General features: G+C 38.2%; 3 protein-coding genes across 5 annotated transcripts in view; 2 read left to right on the top strand and 1 right to left on the bottom strand.

Annotated features, from left to right (window-relative positions):
• Positions 1-19,031, bottom strand: part of LOC306843723 (transcription factor IIIB 90 kDa subunit-like) — a 57,317-nt gene extending 38,286 nt beyond the window's left edge. Inside the window, exons 1-7 of one of the 2 annotated variants that reach the window (XM_079375363.1) lie at positions 18,815-19,013; positions 18,187-18,373; positions 12,705-12,785; positions 10,445-10,618; positions 7,575-7,606; positions 6,417-6,434; positions 5,850-5,922 (exon numbers count right to left, since the gene is read on the bottom strand). In XM_079375363.1, coding sequence (XP_079231489.1) covers positions 5,850-5,922; positions 6,417-6,434; positions 7,575-7,606; positions 10,445-10,618; positions 12,705-12,785; positions 18,187-18,367 — 559 coding nt within the window. In that variant the 5' untranslated portion in view covers positions 18,368-18,373; positions 18,815-19,013. Of the gene's footprint in view, positions 1-5,849; positions 5,923-6,416; positions 6,435-7,574; positions 7,607-10,444; positions 10,619-12,704; positions 12,786-18,186; positions 18,374-18,814 lie in introns of both variants that reach the window. The other variant, XM_079375364.1, reaches the window with a different exon arrangement.
• Positions 80-4,747, top strand: LOC306843691 (BTB/POZ domain-containing protein 6-B-like). 2 transcript variants are annotated; one of them, XM_079375313.1, is made up of 5 exons: positions 80-311; positions 2,212-2,506; positions 2,600-2,690; positions 2,779-2,897; positions 3,295-4,747. In XM_079375313.1, exons 2-5 carry the CDS (start codon positions 2,301-2,303, stop codon positions 4,325-4,327), a joined length of 1,449 nt encoding a protein of 482 aa, XP_079231439.1. In that variant the 5' UTR covers positions 80-311; positions 2,212-2,300; the 3' UTR covers positions 4,328-4,747. The 2 variants fall into 2 exon arrangements, with proteins under 2 accessions (XP_079231439.1, XP_079231438.1); XM_079375312.1 differs by lacking the exon at positions 80-311 and having other exon boundaries at positions 1,759-2,506.
• A 230-nt stretch (positions 19,032-19,261) lies between the features above and the next one.
• Positions 19,262-24,579, top strand: xrcc3 (X-ray repair complementing defective repair in Chinese hamster cells 3). Its single transcript, XM_079375853.1, has 7 exons — positions 19,262-19,637; positions 19,714-19,851; positions 19,954-20,166; positions 21,391-21,545; positions 21,623-21,835; positions 21,965-22,011; positions 23,966-24,579. The coding sequence occupies exons 1-7, from the start codon at positions 19,583-19,585 to the stop codon at positions 24,210-24,212; spliced, it is 1,068 nt and encodes a 355-aa protein (XP_079231979.1). The 5' UTR covers positions 19,262-19,582; the 3' UTR covers positions 24,213-24,579.
• Positions 24,580-25,544: the final 965 nt, after the last annotated feature.

Raw genomic sequence — 25,544 nt, 5'->3', positions numbered from 1 at the left:
GTGACTTACTTAAAGTGCCATTTAGTACATTTCACTCTCTGTGTGCCTTTTTCACACACTCTGGCTGGCAAAAAACATCATTGTCTAAATTGTATGAGATAGATAAGCCGCTTATCGTAGGCGAAGGATCCAGTTTCCAGCGCCGGAGCCCTCTGTTGGAGATCCGGGAAAGCTGTGCAAGCCCAACCCCCTCTCTCTCTCTCTCTCATAGCACACTGTAGATTTAACATGGCTCTTGGCTGCCAGCGAGCCTTCAAACATCAAACCTGAATGTATTTTCCTGGCAGCTGCGCTTCGGTCGGCTCAATAAGGTAAAGAACGACTAATGATGTGCTATTTAAGTTCCTCTGCGGTTATTGCTTTATTGAATCGCGAATTCATATTACTTCGACTGAAGAGTCGGTTTTGGTGGACAAGTCTATGCTGACGGTAGCTCTGTTCTGCTGCTACTTTATCTCTTTTAAACCGGTTCGTAAAGAACGCTCGCGCTATAATCATTGATCGGACATGTTATCGGTGAACGCGGACGATATTTCCACCGACCACATCAAAGATTTGCTTAGTAGGTTGAGCTCTTCGTTGCAGATGTTTATCCCCTTATGAGACATTTAAGGCTGCATCAGCAAATTGACTGATCCTATGAAGTTGAAACACTGAAACTGAGGCTCGATGATGGTTGTAAAGCGTTGAGTTCTGTATTGCGCGTTGATGGAAAAAGTTACTTTATGAAATAAAATAAAATAATAATAAATCCCTTCACATTTTCATATAACGCTGATCAAATCTGGCCTCAGGTGATGATATGAATAACGCTAGTGTAAGATATCATACATTGGGATATTTTTAAATTCCCGTGTTGGTAGAAGTGGTGTCGTGAACATATATTGTCAACAATAGAGATGTATACCTGGACGATTCTGGTTCCGATGCGATTCTTGTTAAAGATTCAGGTTGCTTAACGGTTCCATTATTCTTTTAGTAGCCTACGTTTTGAGGAAGAAATAACATTTAATGCCTACAATATGTAAATGATAACAATGTCAGATTCAACAGAACATAATTAAATGCAGTAGCCTACATTTTTTTCCCAGAAGGCGTGCATACGCAGACTTTTTAATGACTTTTCACAGGCTTTTTACAAGTATTTACATTGGATTCCACTTCAAGTAGTACAATATATGAGGTACCATATTTAATTCATATTTTTTTAATAAAATACCACTGTGTATGTATCTAGCTACACGTTGTCATGTAAACAACTAGTCAGTATACACATATTTAGGTTTAACAAGCATTAAACATAACAGATTAGCAATTCGTGTTTCATTACATGAAATTAATAACTTGCCAGTCAGGTTATTTCAGTAACGCTACGATTGATTCATTAATGTTATGATGCATAAGAGCCGACTCATAAGAATCGTTCCAAATGTAACGTTAGTCGGACTACCCTGGTCACGGATGTTTTTGATTCACTAAAAAGAACCGACTCGTTAGTTTGGCAATCAATAATAATGCTGTTCAGTGTTGCAGAGTATTTTAGTAATGTGTTAAATAAAAGTAATTCGATTCGTTTATTTTTTTTTAACGGAACAGCTCTCGGTTCCCAACCCTAATAAACAAAGCGCAAAGGGTTAATTTGTGCTCGTGAGAGCGGCGAGAGAGAGGCTGGCTGAGGGAGGCGCCTCTGGGCCACTGACGTCCGATTCACTCGTAGTTTGATTTGTCAACAGAGAGCTGGGCGTCCTCTCCCGTCACACAAAACGGGCTTTACAATACAGAGTAGAGGCGCTTGAGAGGGGATACACCACAGATATGTAGAAGGACCAAGTAGCATTTTCCATTTGCTTTTACTTGCCTCTTATTACTTTCACTGCATAAAGTCCGTACTGGCGCGAGATCAAGGATCGCGAGGATGAGATGAGAAAGAGGAAAAAGTCTAAGAGCTGGAATATTTCCGCTGGACGGATACGTTGATGTAGTTTTGTAAATGTGTCCAAAATGGAAAGAAAAAGCAACGGAAGCGCGTGTATTTAGAGTAACGTTAACTGAGGCTTGTAGTTTCTAATTAAATTAAAGGAGCTGTTTTCCCGCTACACCTGCCTTTTAATTAATCTGCAGACTACTGGATAGACTTGCTGATGCCAACAACGCCAGATTGCCTATATGGCAGGATCATGAAGTTTTTGACGTTTTTCCTTTTGCTTCCAGAAACCTTAAAGAGGACTAGAAAGAGTGGGAAACAGCTCAGCAAACTGCCAGTATGCTATGAAATCGTGACTTTGTCCTTGAGGAAGAAGATGGCTGCAGAACTCTATCCTGCCAGCATAAATACCAACCTTACTAACAGTAACAGCACTGCAGTTACAGCTGCCAGCAAAAAGACCATCGTCCAAGTCACTCAAACGGTGACAACGCCGACTACAACTGCCACTCAGCAGAACATCAACAATAATAACGTCGAGACCGCCAGCTGGCAGTCCACTCACCCGACGCTGCGAGAGAGGTAACTTAAGGGCGCAATCGGCTTGCTTTTCGAGTCATATACACTGTTATGGGTACATAAACGAAATATTGTGTTTCATTTTGTTCTCTTCAGGAATGCTTTGATGTTCAATAACGAACTCATGGCAGATGTTCATTTTGTCGTGGGTCCGCCTGGCGCATCCCAAAAAGTTCCAGCGCACAAGGTGAGCGCATCCTCCCGCAAAACGCATCTCAAGTGTCTCTTTCATCAGGCTCTGCTTAACTGCTCTTGTGTGGCATTTGTGCTTCCAGTATGTGCTGGCAGTGGGGAGTTCTGTTTTTGGTGCCATGTTTTACGGAGATCTAGCGGAAGGAGAATCTGAGATTCATATTCCTGACGTGGAGCCTGCTGCTTTTTTAATTCTTTTGAAGTAAGTTCAACACTTAATTTTAATGAATGTGTCAATGACGTGAAACTCAATTTCTTAATGCACATCCATTAATATTTTTACGAATATATAATGTAAACCATGTGTAGAATAAGGAAAATGATATAATTTTTTTACATGGTTACACCACATGATATTTTTTAGAAACCTCACATTGCAAATTTTCTTAAATGTTGCATTCATATGGTTTTGAAAAACATAATATTACAAAGAGTGGATCTCTAAGATGCATTTTAACTAGATTCTTTATTTTTCATCATTTGTTGTTGACCCCTACATTATGTAACTCTAAACTCAATCAGTGCAAAGACTAATGCTTGTATAAGTTCTTTTGGAAAGACATTGTGGATTTCTAACTCCTTTTTATATTCACTTCCAGGTACATGTACAGTGATGAGATTGAACTTGAAGCGGACACAGTGCTGGCCACTCTGTACGCTGCCAAAAAGTATATAGTGCCTGCACTGGCTAAAGCCTGTGTCACCTTTCTGGAGACGAGCCTGGAGGCCAAAAATGCCTGTGTGTTGTTGTCCCAGAGTCGATTGTTCGAGGAGCCTGAGCTGACCCAGCGGTGTTGGGAGGTCATTGATGCTCAGGCCGAGCTGGCGCTTTGCTCTGAGGGTTTCTGTGAGATTGATCTTCAAACGCTGGAGATCATACTAAAACGAGAGACTCTAAACACCCGAGAGGCGGTGGTCTTCCAGGCGGCTCTCGATTGGGCTGTGGCTGAATGCAAAAGGCAGGGACTGGGAGCGACCTCTCGTAATAAAAGGGCAGTGCTGGGCAAGGCTCTCTACTTGGTTCGCATCCCAACCATGACCCTGGAGGAGTTCGCCAACGGAGCCGCACAGTCAGATGTTTTAACGCTGGAAGAGACTCATGATGTCTTCCTGTGGTACACGGCAGCCAATAAGCCCAAGCTGGAATTCCCAATGCAGAAAAGAAAGGGTCTGATGCCACAGCGCTGCCATCGTTTCCAGTCCTCGGCTTACCGTAGTAACCAGTGGCGCTACCGCGGACGTTGCGATAGCATCCAGTTTGCAGTGGATAAGAGGATCTTCATTGCAGGGCTCGGCTTGTACGGTTCCAGTGGTGGAAAGGCAGAGTATAGCGTCAAGATTGAACTCAAGCGCCAAGGCGTGACCCTGGCCCAGAACCTAGCTAAATTTGTTTCAGATGGATCCAGCAACACCTTCTCTGTATGGTTTGAACACCCGGTCCAAGTGGAGCAGGACACCTTCTACACAGTCAGTGCCGTATTGGATGGGAATGAACTTAGCTACTTTGGACAGGAGGGTATGACGGAAGTGCAATGTGGAAAAGTGACCTTCCAGTTCCAGTGTTCCTCAGACAGTACCAACGGAACTGGAGTACAGGGGGGTCAGATCCCAGAGCTGGTCTTCTATGCCTAAAATTGTCAGGACGTTCATATTGCAGTGCATTCCGCTCACTGGAATTAAGATGGATTGAATACAGGGTCTTGTGGGGCTCTTGCCTTTATTATGTAGCAGCAGTGAACTTGATGGTAATGGCGCTTCAGAACCACAGTGGACTCAGATGGAAGGAATGTTCTATTTATTGCAAAAATTATATATTTGATTTAATTATTGACGCTGCAGCAAGCAGATCTCTATACAAATATATATATATATATATATATATATATATATATGAAGATAGTTGTACTGCTCTGATAGTGGACGGAAGCCACTAGTGTGTCATGTTTTGTACATAACTTATTTGTTTTCAGCTTGATGCTGACTGACAAATAAAATGTCTTGTATTAGTGATCAGCTTCCATGAACTGCAGATTATAAACGTTTTTGTGACTCAAATCCAAAGTTGTTTTCACTTATTCTTAGGCACTCATGAAATGCATCAAAGAATGATGCTATTCAGCTCAATCCTTATTTTAGAAACGAGAGAGAGGTTGAACTCGATCTATATTTTCGATGCCCTAAAAGTGTATGGTAAATATGGTATGGTAAATTTTCTATGTAATGAAATGCATTATATTCAAACTGAAATCGAAAAAAAAAAAAATTAACCAACACACCACAACAGCAATGGGCTTGTATAAATGAGACAGTGATTGTTAAGTGTGGATGAAATATTCATCTTGAAAGGCCACATAAAGAACCTATTATCCCCTGCGGGCTGCACGAGGAACTGAAAAGGGAGTCTGTTTGAATTGAGCCCATAGAATCTGCTGCTCCACCGTTTGCATTCTAATTGAGGGTTTAGTAAACATGGAGCAGATGCAGCTTGGTAAAACAGCAGATTTCTGACCAAAAAAAAAAAAAAAAAAGCCCACACAAAAACAGATGAATATGGAATTATGACACACAGAGCTGCTAATCAGAATGCATTCTTGGGATTATGCCCAGTACTTTAACATTGGGATGTTCTCTGGTGTATATTTGAAACATTTTGTCTCTGCTTCTAATCTGATGAGTCTGTTTAAAAAACTGCAGGCCTGTTCTGTCCTCACAGTGTGTGCAGAAGGTGAAAAAGGGTTGCGGTGAATATGATGGACCGTAATGGATTTTTTGACATGACGCAGTGCCCCCTAGTTACATCCGGCTAGACTGCAACTCGCTATGAATATAATTTCCAGATGGGTAAAACATTTTCAACCTGTGCCTGCAATAGTTTGAATTACAGACTACTGCAGAAAGTAAAGTAGATGAGAGTACAACAACAGCAAATCTTCTCCCTTTTGATGCAACCAGAAATCCATAGGCCACATCAGACGAACAGATTGAGTATACTTGTATTGATCCAGGTGCGGTGTATTATTGATAACCAATTTAGCAAATGAATTGTTTTGAGAGATGCTGCCTGCTTTATTAATGAGGTTCATTTAAAAGCACTGTTCCGGTCAGCTGAATTACATTAGAGATGTCATAGAGAGGTCATTACAGAGAGACTTACCGACGGCCGGAGCGTTGATACAGAGCTCTCTAGCCAACAGGAGGAAGGTCTTTCCCAGAATGTAAACATTAACCTACAACAATAAGAAAAAAGAACTGAAAGGTCTGAATAATTCAATAGGTTCAACTTTGCATGTTAATGTTTGCATTGGTTTGAGTCGGTTTGCAGCGTCTTATGCTCAAAGGCATAAACAATAATACAGCAATATCTTGCCCCAAAATATACACACACAAAACACACGTACATATATAGACACATGCAACCGTTCAAATATTCTGGGGCAAGATGTTGTGTTTTTATTATATAAATATATACATTTAGTATGTGTGTGTGTGTGTATATATATATATATATATATATATATATATATATATATATATATACACATACAGTGATGGCCAAAATTATTAAAACACTAGTATTTTCATCAGCTATATAATGGTTTTAAGTCAGTTATTTCTATTTTTTGCTGTAGTGTCAGTAGGAAACATTAGTTTACATTTCCAAACATTCATTAATGCCATTAATTGTAATAATCCAGTGCTCCACACAGAGATCTGATCTCACCATCATCATCCAGTCTGTCTGGAATGACATGAAGAAACAGAACAAACTGAGACAGACTAAATCTAGAAGAACTCTAGCAATGTCTCCAATATGCTTCAAGAGACCTACCTGCAAAGCTACAGTACTGGTAAACGTTTTAGGCACTTGTGTAAAAATGCTGTCAAATAATGTTATAAATAGATTTTCTTTATCAATTAACTAAGTTAAATCAACATTTGGTGTGACCATCCTTTGTGTTTAAAACAGCTTTTGCCCTAGGTGCACTTGTGCATAGTTTTTCAGGTAGTAATATGTGAACTTCAGAGACCCCCTAATAATGACGAGGGGTTATGACCTGAGCACCAGGCCCCTAGTTAGCCTGGCATCCAGGCAGGATAAATTGGGATCTTGTTGGATTTGGGTGTGGCTACACTTGCTAAAGATTCATGACATATTTGAGCCTCCGCCCCAATCGTCCAATGTCTCTTCTATAGCAGATACAGCTCAGTGGACAGCTGGAGAGTAAAAATAACATTACACCAGTACTTAAGCACAGAAGTGTCTAACCCTAAAATAGCTACTAAAAAACTGTAGAGTATATATTGTCATAAAGATAGTACTGTGTATTGTTTTACAAACAAAATGTAGCCTCATATCCTATACTTGCTGTTTAATACAGCAAGAAGGCATTAAAAGATGTGTGTTGCAAAGGTTTTATGTTCTTATTGCAAAATCTTGAATGGCTTAGGGTTTATTAAATAATTAATCATAATTAATCTCATATGCAGTCATGTGTGTAAGTATAATAGCTTTGCAAGATTTCAGAGTTACAACATTTTATATGGCATCTACCAGCATTTATATCTGTGCAAATCATTGAAATGTTGACAAGTTTGGCCTATTAAATGAAGAGAAACTATGCTAAAATATTTGATGAACTGAAGCTGGAAATATAACAGAATTTCTGACATTATTACCCAAAACTGGCATCTGCTTACCTGTTATGTCATATGCAATGCCTCATATACTATTACTTTCATATGGTCATATGGAGGGTATAAAAGATTATTTCAAGGTTGAACATCATGCAATTTAGCACAGCCGCTTAGGTTGTGTCATATTTTCAGATCAAGTATTGTGGAAAAAATATGAAAGAAATTGAAATGAAAGAAAGCCAACCTGCAAAAGATCACTCAGGTCCAGGAGCATGTCTGCATATCAGTTAAGGGAATACCAAAACAGCTATCTTATATCATAAAAAAGGGTTGAAAGTGTGATAAAGAGCTAAACATCTTTGTCCAACAACACAGCTAAAAATAAGAAGTCAATCCTGCTCCTAAATTAATCCTGGTCACAGTGATTAATTAAGCATCGGACAGCTCAGTAATTGTCACTGGGGGAGTTTTGACTTTACTGATCATCTCTACATCGACGGGCTTCGGGCAGGATCTCCTTATCTCTGCAAGAGATTATCCCTGACCATCTGTTACTGCTCACCTGAGTGGCACACACACCTGAGGCATGTGTCTCTATGGTGACTAATGCCCCCTTTAGCAAAGAGATTAGCATCACTACAAGACAAGCTAATCCCACTTTATCAGGAGTCCGACGGCCTTAATTACGGCCGGCCGTGAAAGACAGAGAGTATTCATACTTCTGTGACTGACATCAGTGATATTGATAACCGTCTTATCTCTTAAATGCTACAAGACCAGATAAGAACCATTGACAAAACTGCAGATGTACTGCAGGGGGTCAAAATTATATTGACAACAGCATCATTCTAAAAACAGTGAAACAAAAGAGCAAAAAAATAAAAATTGTGTTTAGTATTCTTTAGGTGTTCAGTATTCTGAAAATAATTATGTTAAAAGAAATTAATTATTTTTCCTGAAACACCAAGTGGATACCAACATCTTCAGGTTCTAGGTATCTAACAAACCAGTTTATTGATAAATGTTCATAAGTTCTCAACCTTTTTGACCCCAAGACAATGCCCCCCCATGGTCCACAACAATATTTGAGGGTCCCATGATTTTTCCAGTCATTTACGATTTACTTTTTTTTTTAATTATTATTTAACTTCTAAAATATTTAATATTTTATAACACTAAAATAAAACTTATGAAATAAAACCCTTGGAAAATCCCGGTTTTCCAAGACCAACAATTTCTGACTGGGTAAAGTAAAGTAAAGCAAAATTAAAAAATAAAAATTAAGAAAGAAAGAAAAACATTTAAAAATGTTGCTAAAAACATTCAAAAATGTTGCTAAAAACATTCAAAAATGTTAAAACGCTGCTAAATTGCAAGAATGAACAAAATAGATATATGCTGAGATATTTTAATGAATTCTAAGATAAAAGCAAATACTTTAGTGTGTCCCTGATCGTAGGCAGAGGCCAAACACCTGGATGAACGCCAGAGACAGATCCCCATTGAGGACCCCGCCACTTAGACAGCCATCGGAAAAGACCACTGGAACCAGCTGAGCCCATTCAATCTGACTTGCTGCAGTTTGGAACTGAACTGCTGGTTTGTTTGGCCAGAGGAGAATTGGCCCCCCGACTGAGCCTGGTTTCTCCCGAGGTTTTTTCTCCATTCTGTCACCGATGGAGTTTTGGTTCCTAACCGCTGTCGCCTCTGGCTTGCTTAGTTGGGGACACTTCATTTCCAGCGATATCGCCGACCTTATTGCAAAGACACTATTCAAACTTATTGACACTTTATTTTCCTTTTTTTTTGATATTGTGCAGTGCTTTGACACAATTTGCATTGTAAAAAGCGCTATATAAGTAAAGGTGACTTGACTTGACTTTAGGTGAGAATTACCTTATTTTAAAATACATAAATAGTGGAATCTAAAGATAATACAGTTGTCCAAATAATTCTGTATATCATATCACAATGATGCATGAGATAATTGCATGCATGTTTGATGAGGCAAAGAACGGTACACATTTAAAAATAGGACAATGTTTGGAATGGGTTTGGCAGTCTGTAAAGTGCTGGACGACTTCTCTTTGTGTTTCTGCTCTTTAGCATGAAGTACCATATCTTAGCACCCAACTGAAAGAGCCCCACCCAGAGACAGGTAACAATTCTACTTTGGAAACACTAAATGGCAGACCAGGTACCCAGTCAGGCCTGACGCTTCACAAAAGCAGAGCGGAGATCTGGGTGTGACTCAAGCAGACACAGGATGGTGCTTGTCAATGTGAGTAACTAAGAGTCTGTCTTTTTATGAGACAGAGAGTGAAAGCAGTGGTGTAACACTATCCAGACGTGCTGTGTTGTAACACAGGTGTGGCGAGTCTCAAACGCACATAATCTGGGAACAGAATTATGACAGGTTGGGGGAAAAACTAAAATGTGGAACAGGGGAATGATATTTCCCTCAACTATCACTTCAGAATTCCACTTCAGTCTCTATGACTGAGCTTCAGTATTCACAAGGTATTCAACTTAGGTCAAATAAGTGTCACTTCAGTAGCTTTTGTACACAACCAGGACAGAAATTAAAAAATCTGGGCTGTTTTCCATTATTTACTCCAGGGAACATCCTCTGAGATTCTGAAAGGTGCAGTAAACACTCTTCTTCTTCCTCTCTTGCAGCACTATTGTTTTCACATCCTGACACGTCCCTTCAGACCCTAAACCAGGTTTTCCCTAGGGAATGTATGAACTGATAAAAGAGACAATCACAGACCAGCATGAACTTCTATGATGGTCCAGATTGGTTTATTCTGATTTGGTTCTGGTTGTGATGAAGCTGCTAACCAAAGAAATCTTGCAACAAAAAAAAAAAAGCTAGTTGCTTATAACAGCAACCAAAACATTTTATTACACACAGAACTATATATAAAGTTCACATTTTATATATAGATATGTAGAATCCATGACTACAGGATTCTTGCTGTTAAAAGCCTGAGATTTACTCTTTTTTTAATGTAACCTAATTTTGATTGTGCACACTTTTCTCCATGGATTACCGTTCACAAAGAGTTTAACTTGGGTTTCCCACCCTAGGGATCACTGTGATAAGGATACGTGGCGTTCCCTCTGTCCTGCAGACCAGGTAGAGGCAGGCGGCTATGACGTGTGTCATCTTTCGCCCTCGTGTCAAGTGCTTGCTCACCACCATCTTGAAGAAATTAAAGGCTGTGTCTAGGCAGTGCTGGTTCAGCTGCAGCTGGCTGCCGAGGTTGTGTATCTGTCGTTTCCCTAGAGACAGGACACACATATGCATCAGATTGAACAAACACACACAGATCCACACATACACGCTTGCGCACCAAGGCATGACTTCAGACGCAGGTGTTTGGTTTTCCAGTAGCACTGATGTCATGAGAACGGTGCACAGCCAGGCAGGCTTTTAATGGAGCCTGGAAGTGAAAATGGGCAGAGAAACAGCTGTTTTACGTCCCATATGAGGCATGTCCCTCTTTTCTATTCTTTCACAGATGATCTCAAAACAGGCCAAGTTATAATTCATTGGACACACAGAATAAATCAGTCTGTCCTTAAATCCCACGTTGGGCTAAGATGTGTTTAACATATTCAAATCCACATTCAAAAAAACACTCTGGCAGATTTCTGTTTACTTAACACATTATTTAGCAAAAAACCTTGTTCACCCAGACAGTGAAAGTTTCCCACATTGTAAACAATGAGAATGATTTAGGCTGCTTCACCATGTCATAACATGCAAAGCTTTTTTTGGGGCAGATGTGACGGAGTTGATGAATTTGACATGTTCCAGTCATTTATTATGCCTGAAATTCCACATGTAGACGTGTTTATAAGAAGCAAAAGCTTTCATCAATCTGTCCTCTAAATGTGCAAATATGTGATAATTAGTTCAGCAGATGCATAGAAGCATCAAACTTTTTATTTAGCCCAGGGATTCTGGAAACCGATGATCCCCATGGGGTGGAGATGGGGTCCTTAGAATTTTTTAGGGGGGGAGAATGTTTTATTATTTCTCCCTTGTTCTGCTTTTATAGTTACTGGTTGGACATCATAAAATTAATTGTGATTATTGTTTTATACTGACCGTTTATAAATGAACACAAATGTGCATATAGTTTTATATAGTTTTCCTTTCAGGTTTATGCTTGTTACTACTTCAACAGCGGGTATGAGATACAACGTCAACTTAATATACGACTTTAATATTTTCACATAATATATTAATAATTTGTTTATATTGCCAACAGTATAGATAGAGCCACAGATGTTATTGTTAAAGTGGATGTTTGACTTTTTGTTCCCCAACTGTGGAGCCCAGAAGCTGCAGTGTCAAGTGTCATGTTGGCAGGCCAAGACCAAAAATAACTCTAAAAGCTTTTAAGAGCGTAATCCTTCTATTCTGGAAGCACCGTGTGCCAACCCTCCGATACACGCTCCAGACCTGTCTACTCCCAGAGTATTTTTCACGCTGCACATGCCATTGGATTATCAGACAGGTCTGCGGTGACCTCTCTGAATGACAGCAGAATTACATAACAGCATGCAACACTGCAGGGACACGGGACACCTTTTTATAATGAATAAAAACTTGTGTTTGTGACCACAGGGACACTTTCATAAATCAGAATCTTTTATATAAACTAAAACTACCTGCCAGACATATCATATTCACTAGTATGTGTCACTCATTTAAAAAGGTTTTGATTTGTAGAACTTTCTGTGAGAAACTGAGTAATGAGTTTGAATTACGTGTTTATTCAGTTGGTAACCTTGATTCTGGAAGTATTTTGCTCTCAGTTCTTAAAGCTCTGAAAACGCACCAAGCAATGTATAAATATAATACCACAAAACTCATTGCTCTCACAGCCCCTCTGATTCACACACACAAGTACATATTTACACAATGCCCTGCCTTATATTTGCTAAATCAACACCTGGAACCCAAAGACATTTATCATGGAGCTCTATGAAAAGGATCAACAGTTAATTGCATCTTGTGTGTTTTTCAGAAAAGAGCAGATGCAACTGATGTAAATTTAATTAGCACTTGAGATGTAACTGGGTCAGAAATTAATGCAGATGATTTACTGAAACGTAATATTAAAGGACTATGCATCCACAGGAATACTATACGTGATGCATCTAATGGCACCATATTTTATATGAATTTAAATTACAGTCTATCATATGGCTTTGTTCCAGAAGATAAAAAAATATAATGCAAGAGCCATATGGGCTATTTTATTTAACACTTATGGTCCTTTTTTTATTTTTGGTGATTGATCATCCACTGACTGCACCTACACACCATTGCTAACTAATATAAAGGTGTGCCTACCGTTCTGGAGCGTCTGAGCTCGCGATTCTTTTCCCAGACTTGTGTGGAACCCACTGCCCAGAACAGGAGCTTTGGAAGTACCTGAAAATAACACAAAAAAATACAATCATTAATGTTAAAGATAAAGGCAAAGCTGAAAACAGACAATTACAACAAATAGGAATAGTTTTGGTTTATAATATATAAACAGGTGAACAAATAAAATCCTATAATTTACCAGAGGCATTTAAGGCTTTGAATAAAGCTCCAGTGGTTGTGTGTGTAAAAACAGCATTATTATTGTATCGGTACTACAGTGACACCTACCGAGTGCCGATGTCGCTACACAAGTAGCAACCTAAAGAGATTGATTGAAACACCTGAGACTGATAACCAAGTCAAGTAACTTCGGAGGAGAGTGACAGGACAATACCAATGAACACTATTTGGATTGCCTTTCAGTAGCATATTGCTCAATTATATATAGGTTTTTTTTTTTTTTTTTTTTTTTTTTGTCGAATCATGTATGATAGCTTCTACTTTGGGTAGGTTTGAAGTTGAAAATGGAGTGCATATTATTAGAGAGGATCACGCATCCATGTGTGGCTACACAGTGAGGAACTTGAATGGACGGGCATTTCTGAGGGCTTCCTTTTTCTCCTGCCACACCGAAAACCAGGCAAGAGTTTTATTAAGTCCAAATATAAAACTGCACTGATAAGTTCTAGAACGATCAGATGTATGAGTCTTGATTATGGCTTTTATTGACAGTGGAGAGAGATACACCCTGTATGTCCGATAAACGCACCAATAAAGAAGCATGATCTCTTCTCAGAGATCTGCCATCTCTGAGTGGCAGATAATGTTCCTGAATCAGGACTGTTTGGATGTGATGTCTATCTCTGAAGCCAGGCGAATGGGATACATGGTGGATTCCACTCCAAACAGGGTGGTCTTTCGCTCTGCCTACAATCAGCCACATTCAACAATCACAGAGGCAGGTGAAACTAAAATTAAAGGGATAGTTCACACCAAAAAAGAAGTCAGTGGAACACAAAAGAGATTTTGAAAAATGTCTCTGTGTATTTTGTGTACATATACTACCATTCAAAAGTTTGTAAGATTTTTAAAATGTTCACCTTTTTGTGAACTATCCCTTTAAATGTTAATTGTGCAGGTTCTACTATGATAGTATTTCAGGATTTTTAACATGAAGGCTGAAACCTGCCTGTTGTTTCCTCAGATTGATGGCATTGCTGTAGAAGTGATTCATGCAAGTGTTTTTCAGGCAGAAATGGGCGGTAGTGATGCTTGACTCGTCTGCAGCATGTACGATAGGTATCTCATTGGCCAAGTTCAATTTCTGATACATTATAGAACTGATTGTTATTGAACTAAATGCACATATAATACCTCTATTGTAAACCATCAATTCAAGCTGTCATAGGCCGTACTTCTCTCTGTGGTGCATATTTATCAGCCCCTAGCTCATTTGATGGAGTGATTTTGCACTGGAGAACTCCTAAAGTCATGACCCCTCTGGTGCTGGACCTCTCTGGGTTTGTAAGCAGGAGTATTGAGCTAGGTGTGGATGCTCAGCTCATGGACGAGACCACCAGGACAGCCATGGGTTACATGCTGGGAGAAGATGGGCAGGTGGTGCACATCTCAGTGCCTTTTGGTGCACCAGGAGGTTACAGAATGGTATGTGCTAGACCAGTGGTTTTCAAACCAGTCCTGCGAGCACCCCCAACACTACACATTTTGTAGGTCTCTCATATCTGACACACCCATTTCAGGTCTTGCTGTCTCTACTAATGAGCTGATGAATTGAATCAGGTGTGACAGATGAGGGAGACACAGAAAATGTGCAGTGTTGGGGGTGCTCACAGGACCGGTTTGAAAACCACTGTGCTAGACAAACCAGCAACCAATGTTGTGTATTTTTGCAAAAGAGAAAGAAAGAAAATAAATATTTTGTGCTGTTTGTTGCAGAGCGTAGTCGAAAATAATGTCTATAAAGAAAATTACATGACTTTCCTGTGCTATGAGCACATCTATTCGCATGTGTTTACGGATGATACTGAAATAGAGTCCAGACATCGCCAGCTACGAGTTATGGAGACGCCACTAGTTTCTCGGATTCCTTTCGCTATAGATGGAGAGATTATTACCATACCATTATACAATAGACTGACATTGTTTTTTTGACTGATGCAGGTTATTTTTCTGATAACCAATATGCAAAACCAATTTTTAAAAAGTATTTTTCAGCTTTTTGACAATTATATTTATAAAATACTAAATGTGATGTGTGGGGGATTATTAATATTAATTTATATTATTATTATTAACAATAATAACAATAATACATTTCTTTGATCTAGATGATAGCAAATTTATTTTAGTCATTTGATATTGAGCTTTTACTCTCCTGTAACAGAAACTTTGCCAAATGAAGAGGTGTTCACCGTATATCTTGGTAGTTTTGCTTCAGATGTGGAGCTCACTGCAGTCAAGTTGAATGAGAACTATCTATCGTAACAGATGCCATTCAACAGCATTACTTCATTACAAAAATTCCTCACATCAATGGGACCCACGGCTTCATCATCAAGGTTCCTTTTGAAGATAAATCTGGTGAGGGGTTTTATTTATTTGTCATTCCCCCAGTATTATATACATCTTATATTATTAAAAATAAAATCTATTTTTCTAAATGACAGTATTTAGGTGAAGGACTTCTCCAGTACTCTGTGGAAATGAACTACACCCTAAATATCATCAGGCAAAACGACACATTTTTCCACCACATCTCTGTTGTGGCACACGTTAATGATGCTTGTAAATCTTAATGACCTTAAATTACATAACATGCAAGTGACTAAGAGTCTTATTTGTTTCTCTCTCATTCAGTCCCACCAGATGTCACTGCTTTCTGTACAGCACAGAGCATAATATTCAGAATGAATCATGCGAGGCAAGCTGGACTTTGGGAGGTCTGTGTGGGGCATCAAGCTCTCACATCTGACTTATAAATATATATATGAAATATACATTAGCATTACTATAAAATGCTAACAGGGTTTATAAGCTTTAAAATGTTACCTCCCCACTAATAACCAATAATTTCTATTGTTTTAGTGTGTTCCACAGATGGAATAATGACTGTGGTGGCAACCACTACAAAAACCTGGCCAACAGTGCCACCTAGCAGCATAAACCTCCTAGATGGAAGATGTAGACCCAAGGCAACTGATGAGACAAGGGTCATGTTTTCTTTTGGTGTGGATACATGTGGGACAAGATTAATGGTAAATGCATTCATTGACCTAATTCATATATATACACACCACACAAACGTCAGGGCTCAATAAGGCTTTTTAAATATGTTTTTAAAAGAAGTGTACTTTGATCAAGGCGGCTGAATTTATTTGATCAAAAATTGTGAAAAAAAATTGTGAAATATTATAAATTTAAAAATAGCTTAATACTGTATGATTATACTAACCATGTTTTTGCAGAAACATTTTTTTTTTCAAAAATACTTCATTCAAAAGGACATTGTTTTGCAGTTATAAATGTCTTTACTGTCCTTGCTTAATAAAAGTATTTAAAAAAATAAAATAAAAATTACTGACCTAAAAGTTTTAAACAGTATATCTATTATATTTTTAAACTGTATACCTATTTACTGATTGATATGTAATCTGCATCCTTGTGTAGCTGGGTGATGGCTACATTGTGTATGAAAACGAGGTCATTTCTGATGAAGGTGCCATAATTGACCAGGAATCAGCCATTAAATGAATCAAAATGTAGGTATTTGTCATTATATGAAACTCGTAAATATGTGAACATTGAATTAAACATGATAGAATCTTGTAGAAAAAGATCAGCTCTCTTTTTTTCCTCTGAATATTTCAGGCTCACTGTGAGATGCTTCTATCCACTTGACTCTAAGAAGGTTTTTATATCCAGATTGTTTAAAGGACCTGAATTTGGTACAGTCAAATTTACAGACACTACAGATGTAATAGGTTAATACTAACACTTTCTATTACAGGAAAATCCATCAAAATAATTGCTATAATTAATTTTTTCTTTGTATATCTGCACAACCTACAAGGACTACAAGGAAATCTTATCAGCTCTCAGGCCGCCTGTTTTTGACCCTAAACCATGGCCAAATAAACTTCCTCATGAGACACAGTTTGTGCAAAGAGGACTTCCACACTCTGCGTAGCCCTCATCAAATCTGGGCAGGAAGACATCTGAAGACAGTTACCACACCAGCAATATTCCCTATCCACACAGACGTACCCAACCCTTCAAGGAATCTGGTGTGAAATTTATAAATATAGAAATTAGCGTTTTTGCATACACACCAGCAAAAAGAAGTTGAAGATGGGCATTTTCTTTCTGATCATAAGCTTTTAGCAGTAAACCATCATATGACAAATTGAGAGGGACACTGTTCTTCCCTGGTAGCAGAAGCCGTTACGGTTCCAGCATTCATAAAGGAATAATAAGAGGTATTTTCCATTGCTAAATTATGTACAATACATTTAAGTAACATGCATAATGATACAACTGTAAATTTAAGCAATTTATTTTTTAACATTTTTCAAATGTTCAAGCTAACATATTCTAATACTGAAACCACACACTCTTTTCTAGGATGACCATGGAGGCTGTAAAACATAAATAAATAAAATAAAATAGGATTTCACTGTTAAATGGGGAGTCCAAATTATGAACTTTGTCATGTTGAGGAAAGTGTAATGAGATTTGGCAAATAACATGACAGCCCCAGGTGGAAAAATCAAGTCCATTCAAACTGAGGGTGTACTGTATAACATACTGCTTTTGCAAATAAAATGCATTGTGATCACTGTCAAGTTAAGTTGCAATTTTTCTTGGTTAACAAAACAAAACATCTGATTAAGTCCAAATGCATGCTAAACCAAAATGCTATTTCATCTCACATTTATATGAAGAACTACAAATAAATATTTATGCAAATAATTTACTACCCTGGAGTGTGCTAACCTGGTGCTAACATGGAATCCAATACATGAAAAAGTGATATTTTATAATGTATTATAAACGATATCTTCTGTCGATATTTTTGTGGTAATTCTGATTTTGGATTAATTTGTCCATTAAAGAAAAAAAATATTTCAGAAATTCTTAGGAGTGAAATTTATGAGTGTTCATTGTATTAAAAGGATGTGGTACTGCCCTCTGCTTATTATGATTAATGTGAAAAAGAACATTATGTATTAAATCTGATTCTGGTGCCAAATTCCTCATTCACAGATCCAAAGACTTCAATTCTAGACAGCTCTTGTTTTGTTTTACGAAAGAAGGAATACCTTACATCAGTTAAATTTCCAAGAACTAAAAAAGTTTTGAAAACGTTACCATTGCCACTGGTGCCCCTCAAAACATGAATGATACTGGACCCAACTGTGTTTAGGTTCAAGTGAACAGCTCTTACCATCAGCAGACACGAACTGGCCGACAGCTGAAGACACCCCTCCACTGTTTTCCACAAACTGAACCTCAGATACGATGATATTATCCTCCAGAACCGAGCCACAGGCTGTGCAGACCGCACTCCCCCGGGCTGGGTCTGTGTCGATGTCTGCTCCACCACAGTTCTTACACAGACGACTCATACTGACCTGAGGAAGACAACATGAACACCATTCCTGAACCAGACACATCTGACTAAACACATTATCCACTAGGCAGCGTCCGTTTACTGTTATTTGGACATTACAACAAAATACTAACATTTTTACAGAAACTTAGAAACCCAGTTGAGCCTCCTTCATTGTCGTTCACGAATCATATTTTATGTTTTTTTTTTTCCTATTTGGATTACCTTTATATTATAATTATTTCTAATGTAACTTATATCTCTTGTGTCTATAAACCTTGCTAAGCTAACGTTAATCTTTTGATACGTGCACATATGCTACCAAATAAAGAGCTAATGTTAGCTTCCATACGACCTATGTAACGTTAAACATAATACAAACAGCGCATTTGTTATCGTTTCATTCTTTATTTCATATAATAACGTCTCACATAAATATAAGACATAAAAGCTAACCACTCACCAGTCAAAGGAAGAAAAGACTTATGATCACTTTAAAGCAATCTCCAGTATCCTCCTCTCCTATTTATTATTAGGTTTTATAAACTAATTAAACTGCACTCATTGATGTTTAAAAGGACTAAATTCATTTTTTTATATAGTAAAATATTTCATTTGATTCATAACACCATTACTATTGTTGTGACTTTCTACCCAACTGCGATACAACACTGAGGGCTGTTCTAAAAACTGAATACAGAGGGGAGGCCGCTATGCCGCAATTCTTCTTTAAGTTATCTTGCTTAGTTTACTTAGCTAATATGTGTTGTTTAGGGAAAAATACAATTTAGCAAATATTAATGATAAATATATATTTATTATAATCGTAGTTATTCTACTTAGTTAAAGACTTATATTCATGAAACCCCCATTTTGATAATGGACTTGGCCGGTGGCGGACGCTGGTCTTAAGCGCGATAATATGAAGGGAGTGTGTCCCATACGCTTTCACACTCTTTCTCGTATTGATTTGATAAAATAAAGTATTGTTCGTTATATTTGTAGTCGCTTGTCTGTCCTTGAAATATAATTACACAGCTAGGTTAAAAATATTAAAATCGGCAATCTATTGAATTTAAGACTTTGATTTTGACAGAGTTTATGACATGCTGACCGGGAAGTAAATGTTGTGCAATTCAAACTGTGTGTAGATAGTTTTAGTGAGTTAAAATAAGAACTAAACGTTATTTTATTAACCTTATACTGTTTAAATGGAGATTCACGAGAGCTGATGGAGTGGGAACAGCTTGATCTGAATCCAAGGATTATTGCTGCTGTTAAAAAAGGTTGGCGAGAAAATCCACATTGAGCACACTTAGATTTAAGCTGAATTGTTTAATGTTACTTTATTTTATTGTTCAGCCAATTTTAGATCAGCCAAGGAGATCCTCTGTGTCTCTGGTCCGGATTTGCAGAGACTGACACGCTTGTCAAAGACTGATATTCAGAGGTTGCATTGTGCTTTAGCGGCTGCTGTCCGCAGGTCCAAGCCGGTCACAGGTGGGCTTCGTTGTACTACTACTTTTCATTTTAAATAAATGCAATAATCGTGTGAGAATCAGGTCTTTCTGAAGCTTAACTATTGTTTTAATATATTCTCAGCTTTACAGCTGATACGGGGAGAATGTCCTGTTTTGGAGGCCGGACACAGGCTCTCTTTTGCCTGCCCCGTTCTGGACGGTCTGATGCGCGGTGGTCTCCCGTTACGAGGAATAACGGAGCTGGCAGGCGAGAGTGCTGCTGGGAAAACTCAGTTCTGTTTGCAGCTTTGTCTGTCTGTCCAGTATCCGCAGGAAAACGGAGGGCTTAATTCTGGTAAGGGGACATGAACCCCCCTGAATTTCCCCCGACTAATGAAATTTAAACATATAACCATTATAAAGCAGTAGCTCTCAACTTGAGTCCAAGTTGTTTATGATTTACTGGATGTGTATTTTAGGCAGTTTCTATCCGAAAAAATAAAAACTGTATTAATTTCCATGATGTCAAGAAAGCTCACACACACACACACACACACACAAATTCAGTAGAATTCACACTTTTAGAATGCCCTGAATTATCCAGGTTTTCCAAGATATTTGGAATCCTGGTTCTTAAATTAAAAAATAATTATTGAGGGAAAATAATGAATATCTTGATTTTTTTTTTTAATTGTTTTAGATTATTTTAAAGCTTGTTTTATTTTAAATCATTTTAAGTCATCTTGAGGCCGCCTTGGAAGTAGGGTTGGAAATCGAAAATCAATTCCAATTCCAGAATCGGATACTTAAGGTCAGGAATCAGACACTTGTTGTGAAATTAAAATTTCACTTCCACCTGTGTGCACATCTTTTTTTTTTTAGGTGGTGAAAAGGGGCTGTTAAAAATGTATTTGTCTTTGAATCATTCATTCAAGAGATTCATTCAAAAACACGGATCCATCCGGTAATGAAACAAGTAAATCTTGAGTGAGTCATTGAATCATTCCATTCATAAATTCCATGAGATTTTGTTTAGTTGTCTAATATTTTTTTCTTCAGAATTGTGAGAGAACTACAGCCTCCATTAAAAAAAGTCTCAATTTATCCAGAATCACACAGCTCTATTTTGCACACAAACTGCTCTTAATCGAGTCCAGTTTTTATGTAGCCTGCTGATTTTTGTTCATGGTATTCAGCAGAAATTAAATGTTTTGCAAAAAGAGACACAGAATAAATATGTTTGATATCTAAATGTTTGACTTTATTTCTTTTTAACCACATTGGAATCGAAACTGGGATTCGATAAGAATCGGAATAGGAATCGATGAAATTCAAACAATACCCAACCCTACTTGGAAGTTTTCTGAGGTCCCCCAATGGGCCTCGGTCCCCTGATTGAGGACCATAGATTTCTGAAATTTCAACTATCAGAAAAGTGTCGAGTATAGTTTGAGATCTCTTCTGAAATTGACATATTGAGATTACTGGGGTAGAAGGAGAGCTGAGAAGAAAGTAATCATTTTAACAAATGTCTGCTTAACTGCTGTATTAAATCACATTTTATATGGTCATTTAACAGGAGCTGTTTATATTTGCACTGAGGATTCTTTCCCTATCAAACGACTACGGCAACTCATTACCCAGCAGCCCCAGCTCAGACCAGATCTGCCACCAGCTCTGATCCGCAGTCAGCGTTTTAGCGACAAAATTTACATCGAGCATGCAGCTGACCTGGTAAGAATGGCAAATATTGTTCTTATTACAGATAATAACCATCAGAAAGCACTTAATGCTGGTTGATATGTGAGCAGGAGGATCTGCAGGCGTGCCTGTCTCAGCGTGTGCCCATGCTGCTGAAGCGAGGGCTGGTCAGACTGCTGGTGGTGGACTCTGTGGCGGCTCCGTTTCGCAGTGAGTTCCAGGCTGATGAGGCTGTGCAGAGGTCACGCCACCTGCTGGCTTTTTCCAATACACTTCACCACCTGAGTCATGAATATGGTGCACCTGTAGTCTGCGTCAACCAGGTTAAACCAGCATCTCATTTCTAACACCTAATCAGAAAGACTATACAATATACTCTGAGAACAATATAGATCTTATCATTTGAATTGAAATAACATATAAATTGTTCTTATGCTATTTCTCTGCTCCAGGTTACAGATGTTGTGGACGGACCAAACCCAGGAAGGTGTGACTATGGGTGAGTGTGTTTGTGTCAGTTTAGCCAGCAGCAAAACGGCCCATATACAGGTGCATCTCAATAAATTAGAATGTCGTGGAAAAGTTCATTTATTTCAGTAATTCAACTCAAATTGTGAAACTTGTGTATTAAATAAATTCAATGCACACAGACTGAAGTAGTTTAAGACTTTGGTTCTTTTAATTGTGATGATTTAGGCTCACATTTAACAAAAACCCACCAAAATCTCAACAAATTAGAATACTTCATAAGACCAATAAAAAACATTTTTAGTGAATTGTTGGCCTTCTGGAAAGTATGTTCATTTACTGTATATGTACTCAATACTCGGTAGGGGCTCTTTTTGCTTTAATTACTGCCTCAATTCGGCGTAGTATGGAGTTGATCAGTTTGTGGCACTGCTGAGGTGCGGAAGCCCAGGTTGCTTTGATAGCGGCCTTCAGGTCATCTGCATTGTTGGGTCTGGTGTCTCTCATCTTCCTCTTGACAATACCCCATAGATTCTCTATGGGGTTCAGGTCAGGCGAGTTTGCTGGCCAATCAAGCACAGTAACACCATGGTCACTGAACCAGCTTTTGGTACCTTTGGCAGTGTGGGCAGGTGCCAAGTCCTGCTGGAAAATGAAATCAGCATCTCCATAAAGCTTGTCAGCAGAAGGAAGCATGAAGTGCTCTAAAATTTCCTGGTAGATGGCTGCGTTGACTGTGGACTTCAGAAAACACAGTGGACCAACACCAGCAGATGACATGGCAGCCCAAATCATCACTGACTGTGGAAACTTCACATTGGACTTCAAGCTAAATCGATTCTGTGCCTCTCCACTCTTCCTCCAGAATCTGTGGCCTTGATTTCCAAATGAAATACTAAATTTACTTTCATCTGAAAAGAGGACTTTGGACCACTGAGCAACAGTCCTGTTCTTTTTCTCCACAGCCCAGGTAAGACGCTTCTGACGTTGTCTCTGGTTCAGAAGTGGTTTGGTAGCCCTTTTCCTGAAGACGTCTGAGCGTGGTGACTCTTGATGCACTGACTCCAGCTTCAATCCACTCCTTGTGAAGCTCTCCCAAGTGTTTGAATCAGCTTTGCTTGACAGTATTCTCAAGCTTGCGGTCATCCCTGTTGCTTGTGCACCTTTTCCTACCCAAATTCTTCCTTCCAGTCAACTTTGCATTTAATATGCTTTGATACAGCACTCTGTGAACAGCCACACATTTCAATAATGACCCACTGTGACTTACCCTCTTTGTGGAGGGTGTCAATGTTCATCTTCTAGATCAAAGTCAGCAGTCTTCCCCGTTATTGTGGTTCCAAAGAACAAGAGATACCTGGAATTTATACTGTAGGGATGGTCATTTATTGAAACTCAAATGTAAATATTCTAATATTTTGAGATACTGATTTTTGACTTTCATGAGCTGTAAGCTCTAATCATCAAGATTAAAACAAAAAAACATTTTAAATGTTTCACTTTATATGTAATGAAACTAAAATGTATGAAAGTTTCACTTTTTGAAATGTTACAAGAAAAAAATTAACTTTTCCACGACATTCTAGTTTATTGAGATGCACCTATACAGTGGCAAGAAAAAAATATGTGAACCTACTGGAATTGGTTGGTTTTCTGCATTATTATTAAGTTATTCTTGCATTATCATCTGATCTTCATTAAATTCCAAAGTATAGAAAAACACAATGTGCTGAAGCTATTGACACATGAACTACAACTAAACTATAATCTTTCATGTCTTTTATTGAACAAATCCCAGAAAATATTCACAGTGCCCTTAGCATATTGTGCATTTTATATACTTGAGAATTTGATAAAGATTAAATCACATTTAATTATGCAGAATACTAACCAATTCCAAAAGCTCAGCTCATTTCAGAAGGTTTGGTGTAATTACAAAACTTCTGTTGCACTATTTTAAGTTGTTTTTAACTTATCATACACAGGCTGGTGGGCAGTAAAGTGCTTCCTGCATTGGGCATCGCTTGGGCCAACCAGGTGATGGTGAGACTCATGCTCAGGAGACTGGCGGGGCAAGTACAATCAGACAGCCGAAGCACTGCTCCCCGAAAATTAGAAGTGGTTTTCGCCCCACACCTCCCTCGAGCGAGCTGCCTGTGTGGGGTTTGGGAAGAAGGAGTGAGAGGGATCCCTGATGACCGTTCAGACCTGCAGCCACAGGGCCCTTCATGATGAATTATCTGCAAAAGGAGCAGATGGACAGGACTACTTAAAACACAACATGGCAGTTAACAGCTGCTAATGGACATAAATCTTTATAAAGGACATTTGAATCTTTTGTGAGGAATGGCTAAATTTAAACCAATTGAAATTAATGCACATTATTTTTAATACACAATTCTTACAGGTATTATGTGCAAATAATTTTGTCAAATCTAATCCTAGTTTTATAATATTTTTTTTTATTATTATTATTTTGAATTTGATACAGAATAAATGTTTTCCTTAGATATACGTTGTCACAGTTTTCAGACATAAATATAGTTCCAAGCAGCAATAAGTAAGGTGAATAAAGCCTAATTGTTACCTCACACCTGCCCTTGAAGAGAACGGGTTATTCTGTTATCTCATATAAGAAAACAAAGCAAATTCAATTTGCTCTAGAACTGTTTAGAGTCCAATCACTCTTTGATCGATCTACCGACCTACAACACTCAAAATAAGGACAGATAGCATTAGTTGAGTCTAGGCTATGGTATTTCAAACAGAAAGGCAAATACAGACAATTTTCAGAAAATTTTCAGAAAAGCTGTTGTTTTCTACAATGCTTTCATGCCATGGTGTGCCCCAGCGGTAAACCCTAACTGTTGCAAAAATGATCATGTGACAATGTAAAATTCTAATTTATTTAATGGTGCACATGATTCTTCTTACCATGAAATCAGTGTTTTCTGTTTGGGGGAAGGTCAAACATTAGAATGTATATAGACAGAGTTAAAGAGCAAAAGAGAAAGATAAATATTTAGTGATTTTTCAAAACACTAAATGGAAAGAGGGAAAACAGCACCACCCGTTTTCAGATTACCTGCTTTATGGTAATTATCATTCTACCTCTATCTTTTTGGGACCTGTTATGAGTCTCTATTTGACTATTTATGATGTGTTGAAAGCCATTAGCTCCAGCAGAGGGAGCTGAGATCCAACAAAACTCATCGTGTACATGCCACATGGGATTGCCCTAATAGATGGAACTCATTGACAGTCTGGCTTGCCACTGGAGTGAAGGGACAATGATATCAATGACTGATCCACAGCAAACCAGATAAAGCTTTCTAATATATATATAACAGATGGCAAACAGTGCACAGGGAGCTGTTTAACCTTAACTGTCACCGTCCCGTATACGGGACGCCTAACTTTACTTCACTATATTACAATTAAATCCTAAAGTAATCATGACAAACTATATATCATTGAAAAGGTCTAAGTCTCCTAAATAGATATTTTACCATTTTCTGTTGTTACAAATTATGTAGGAACAGTAATAGCTTCATTTACGACAAG

Source organism: Barbus barbus (genome assembly GCF_936440315.1).
Source record: "Barbus barbus genome assembly, chromosome: 24".
Classification (NCBI taxonomy): Eukaryota; Metazoa; Chordata; class Actinopteri; order Cypriniformes; family Cyprinidae; genus Barbus; species Barbus barbus.
This window is presented reverse-complemented; position numbering and strand designations above follow the sequence as displayed.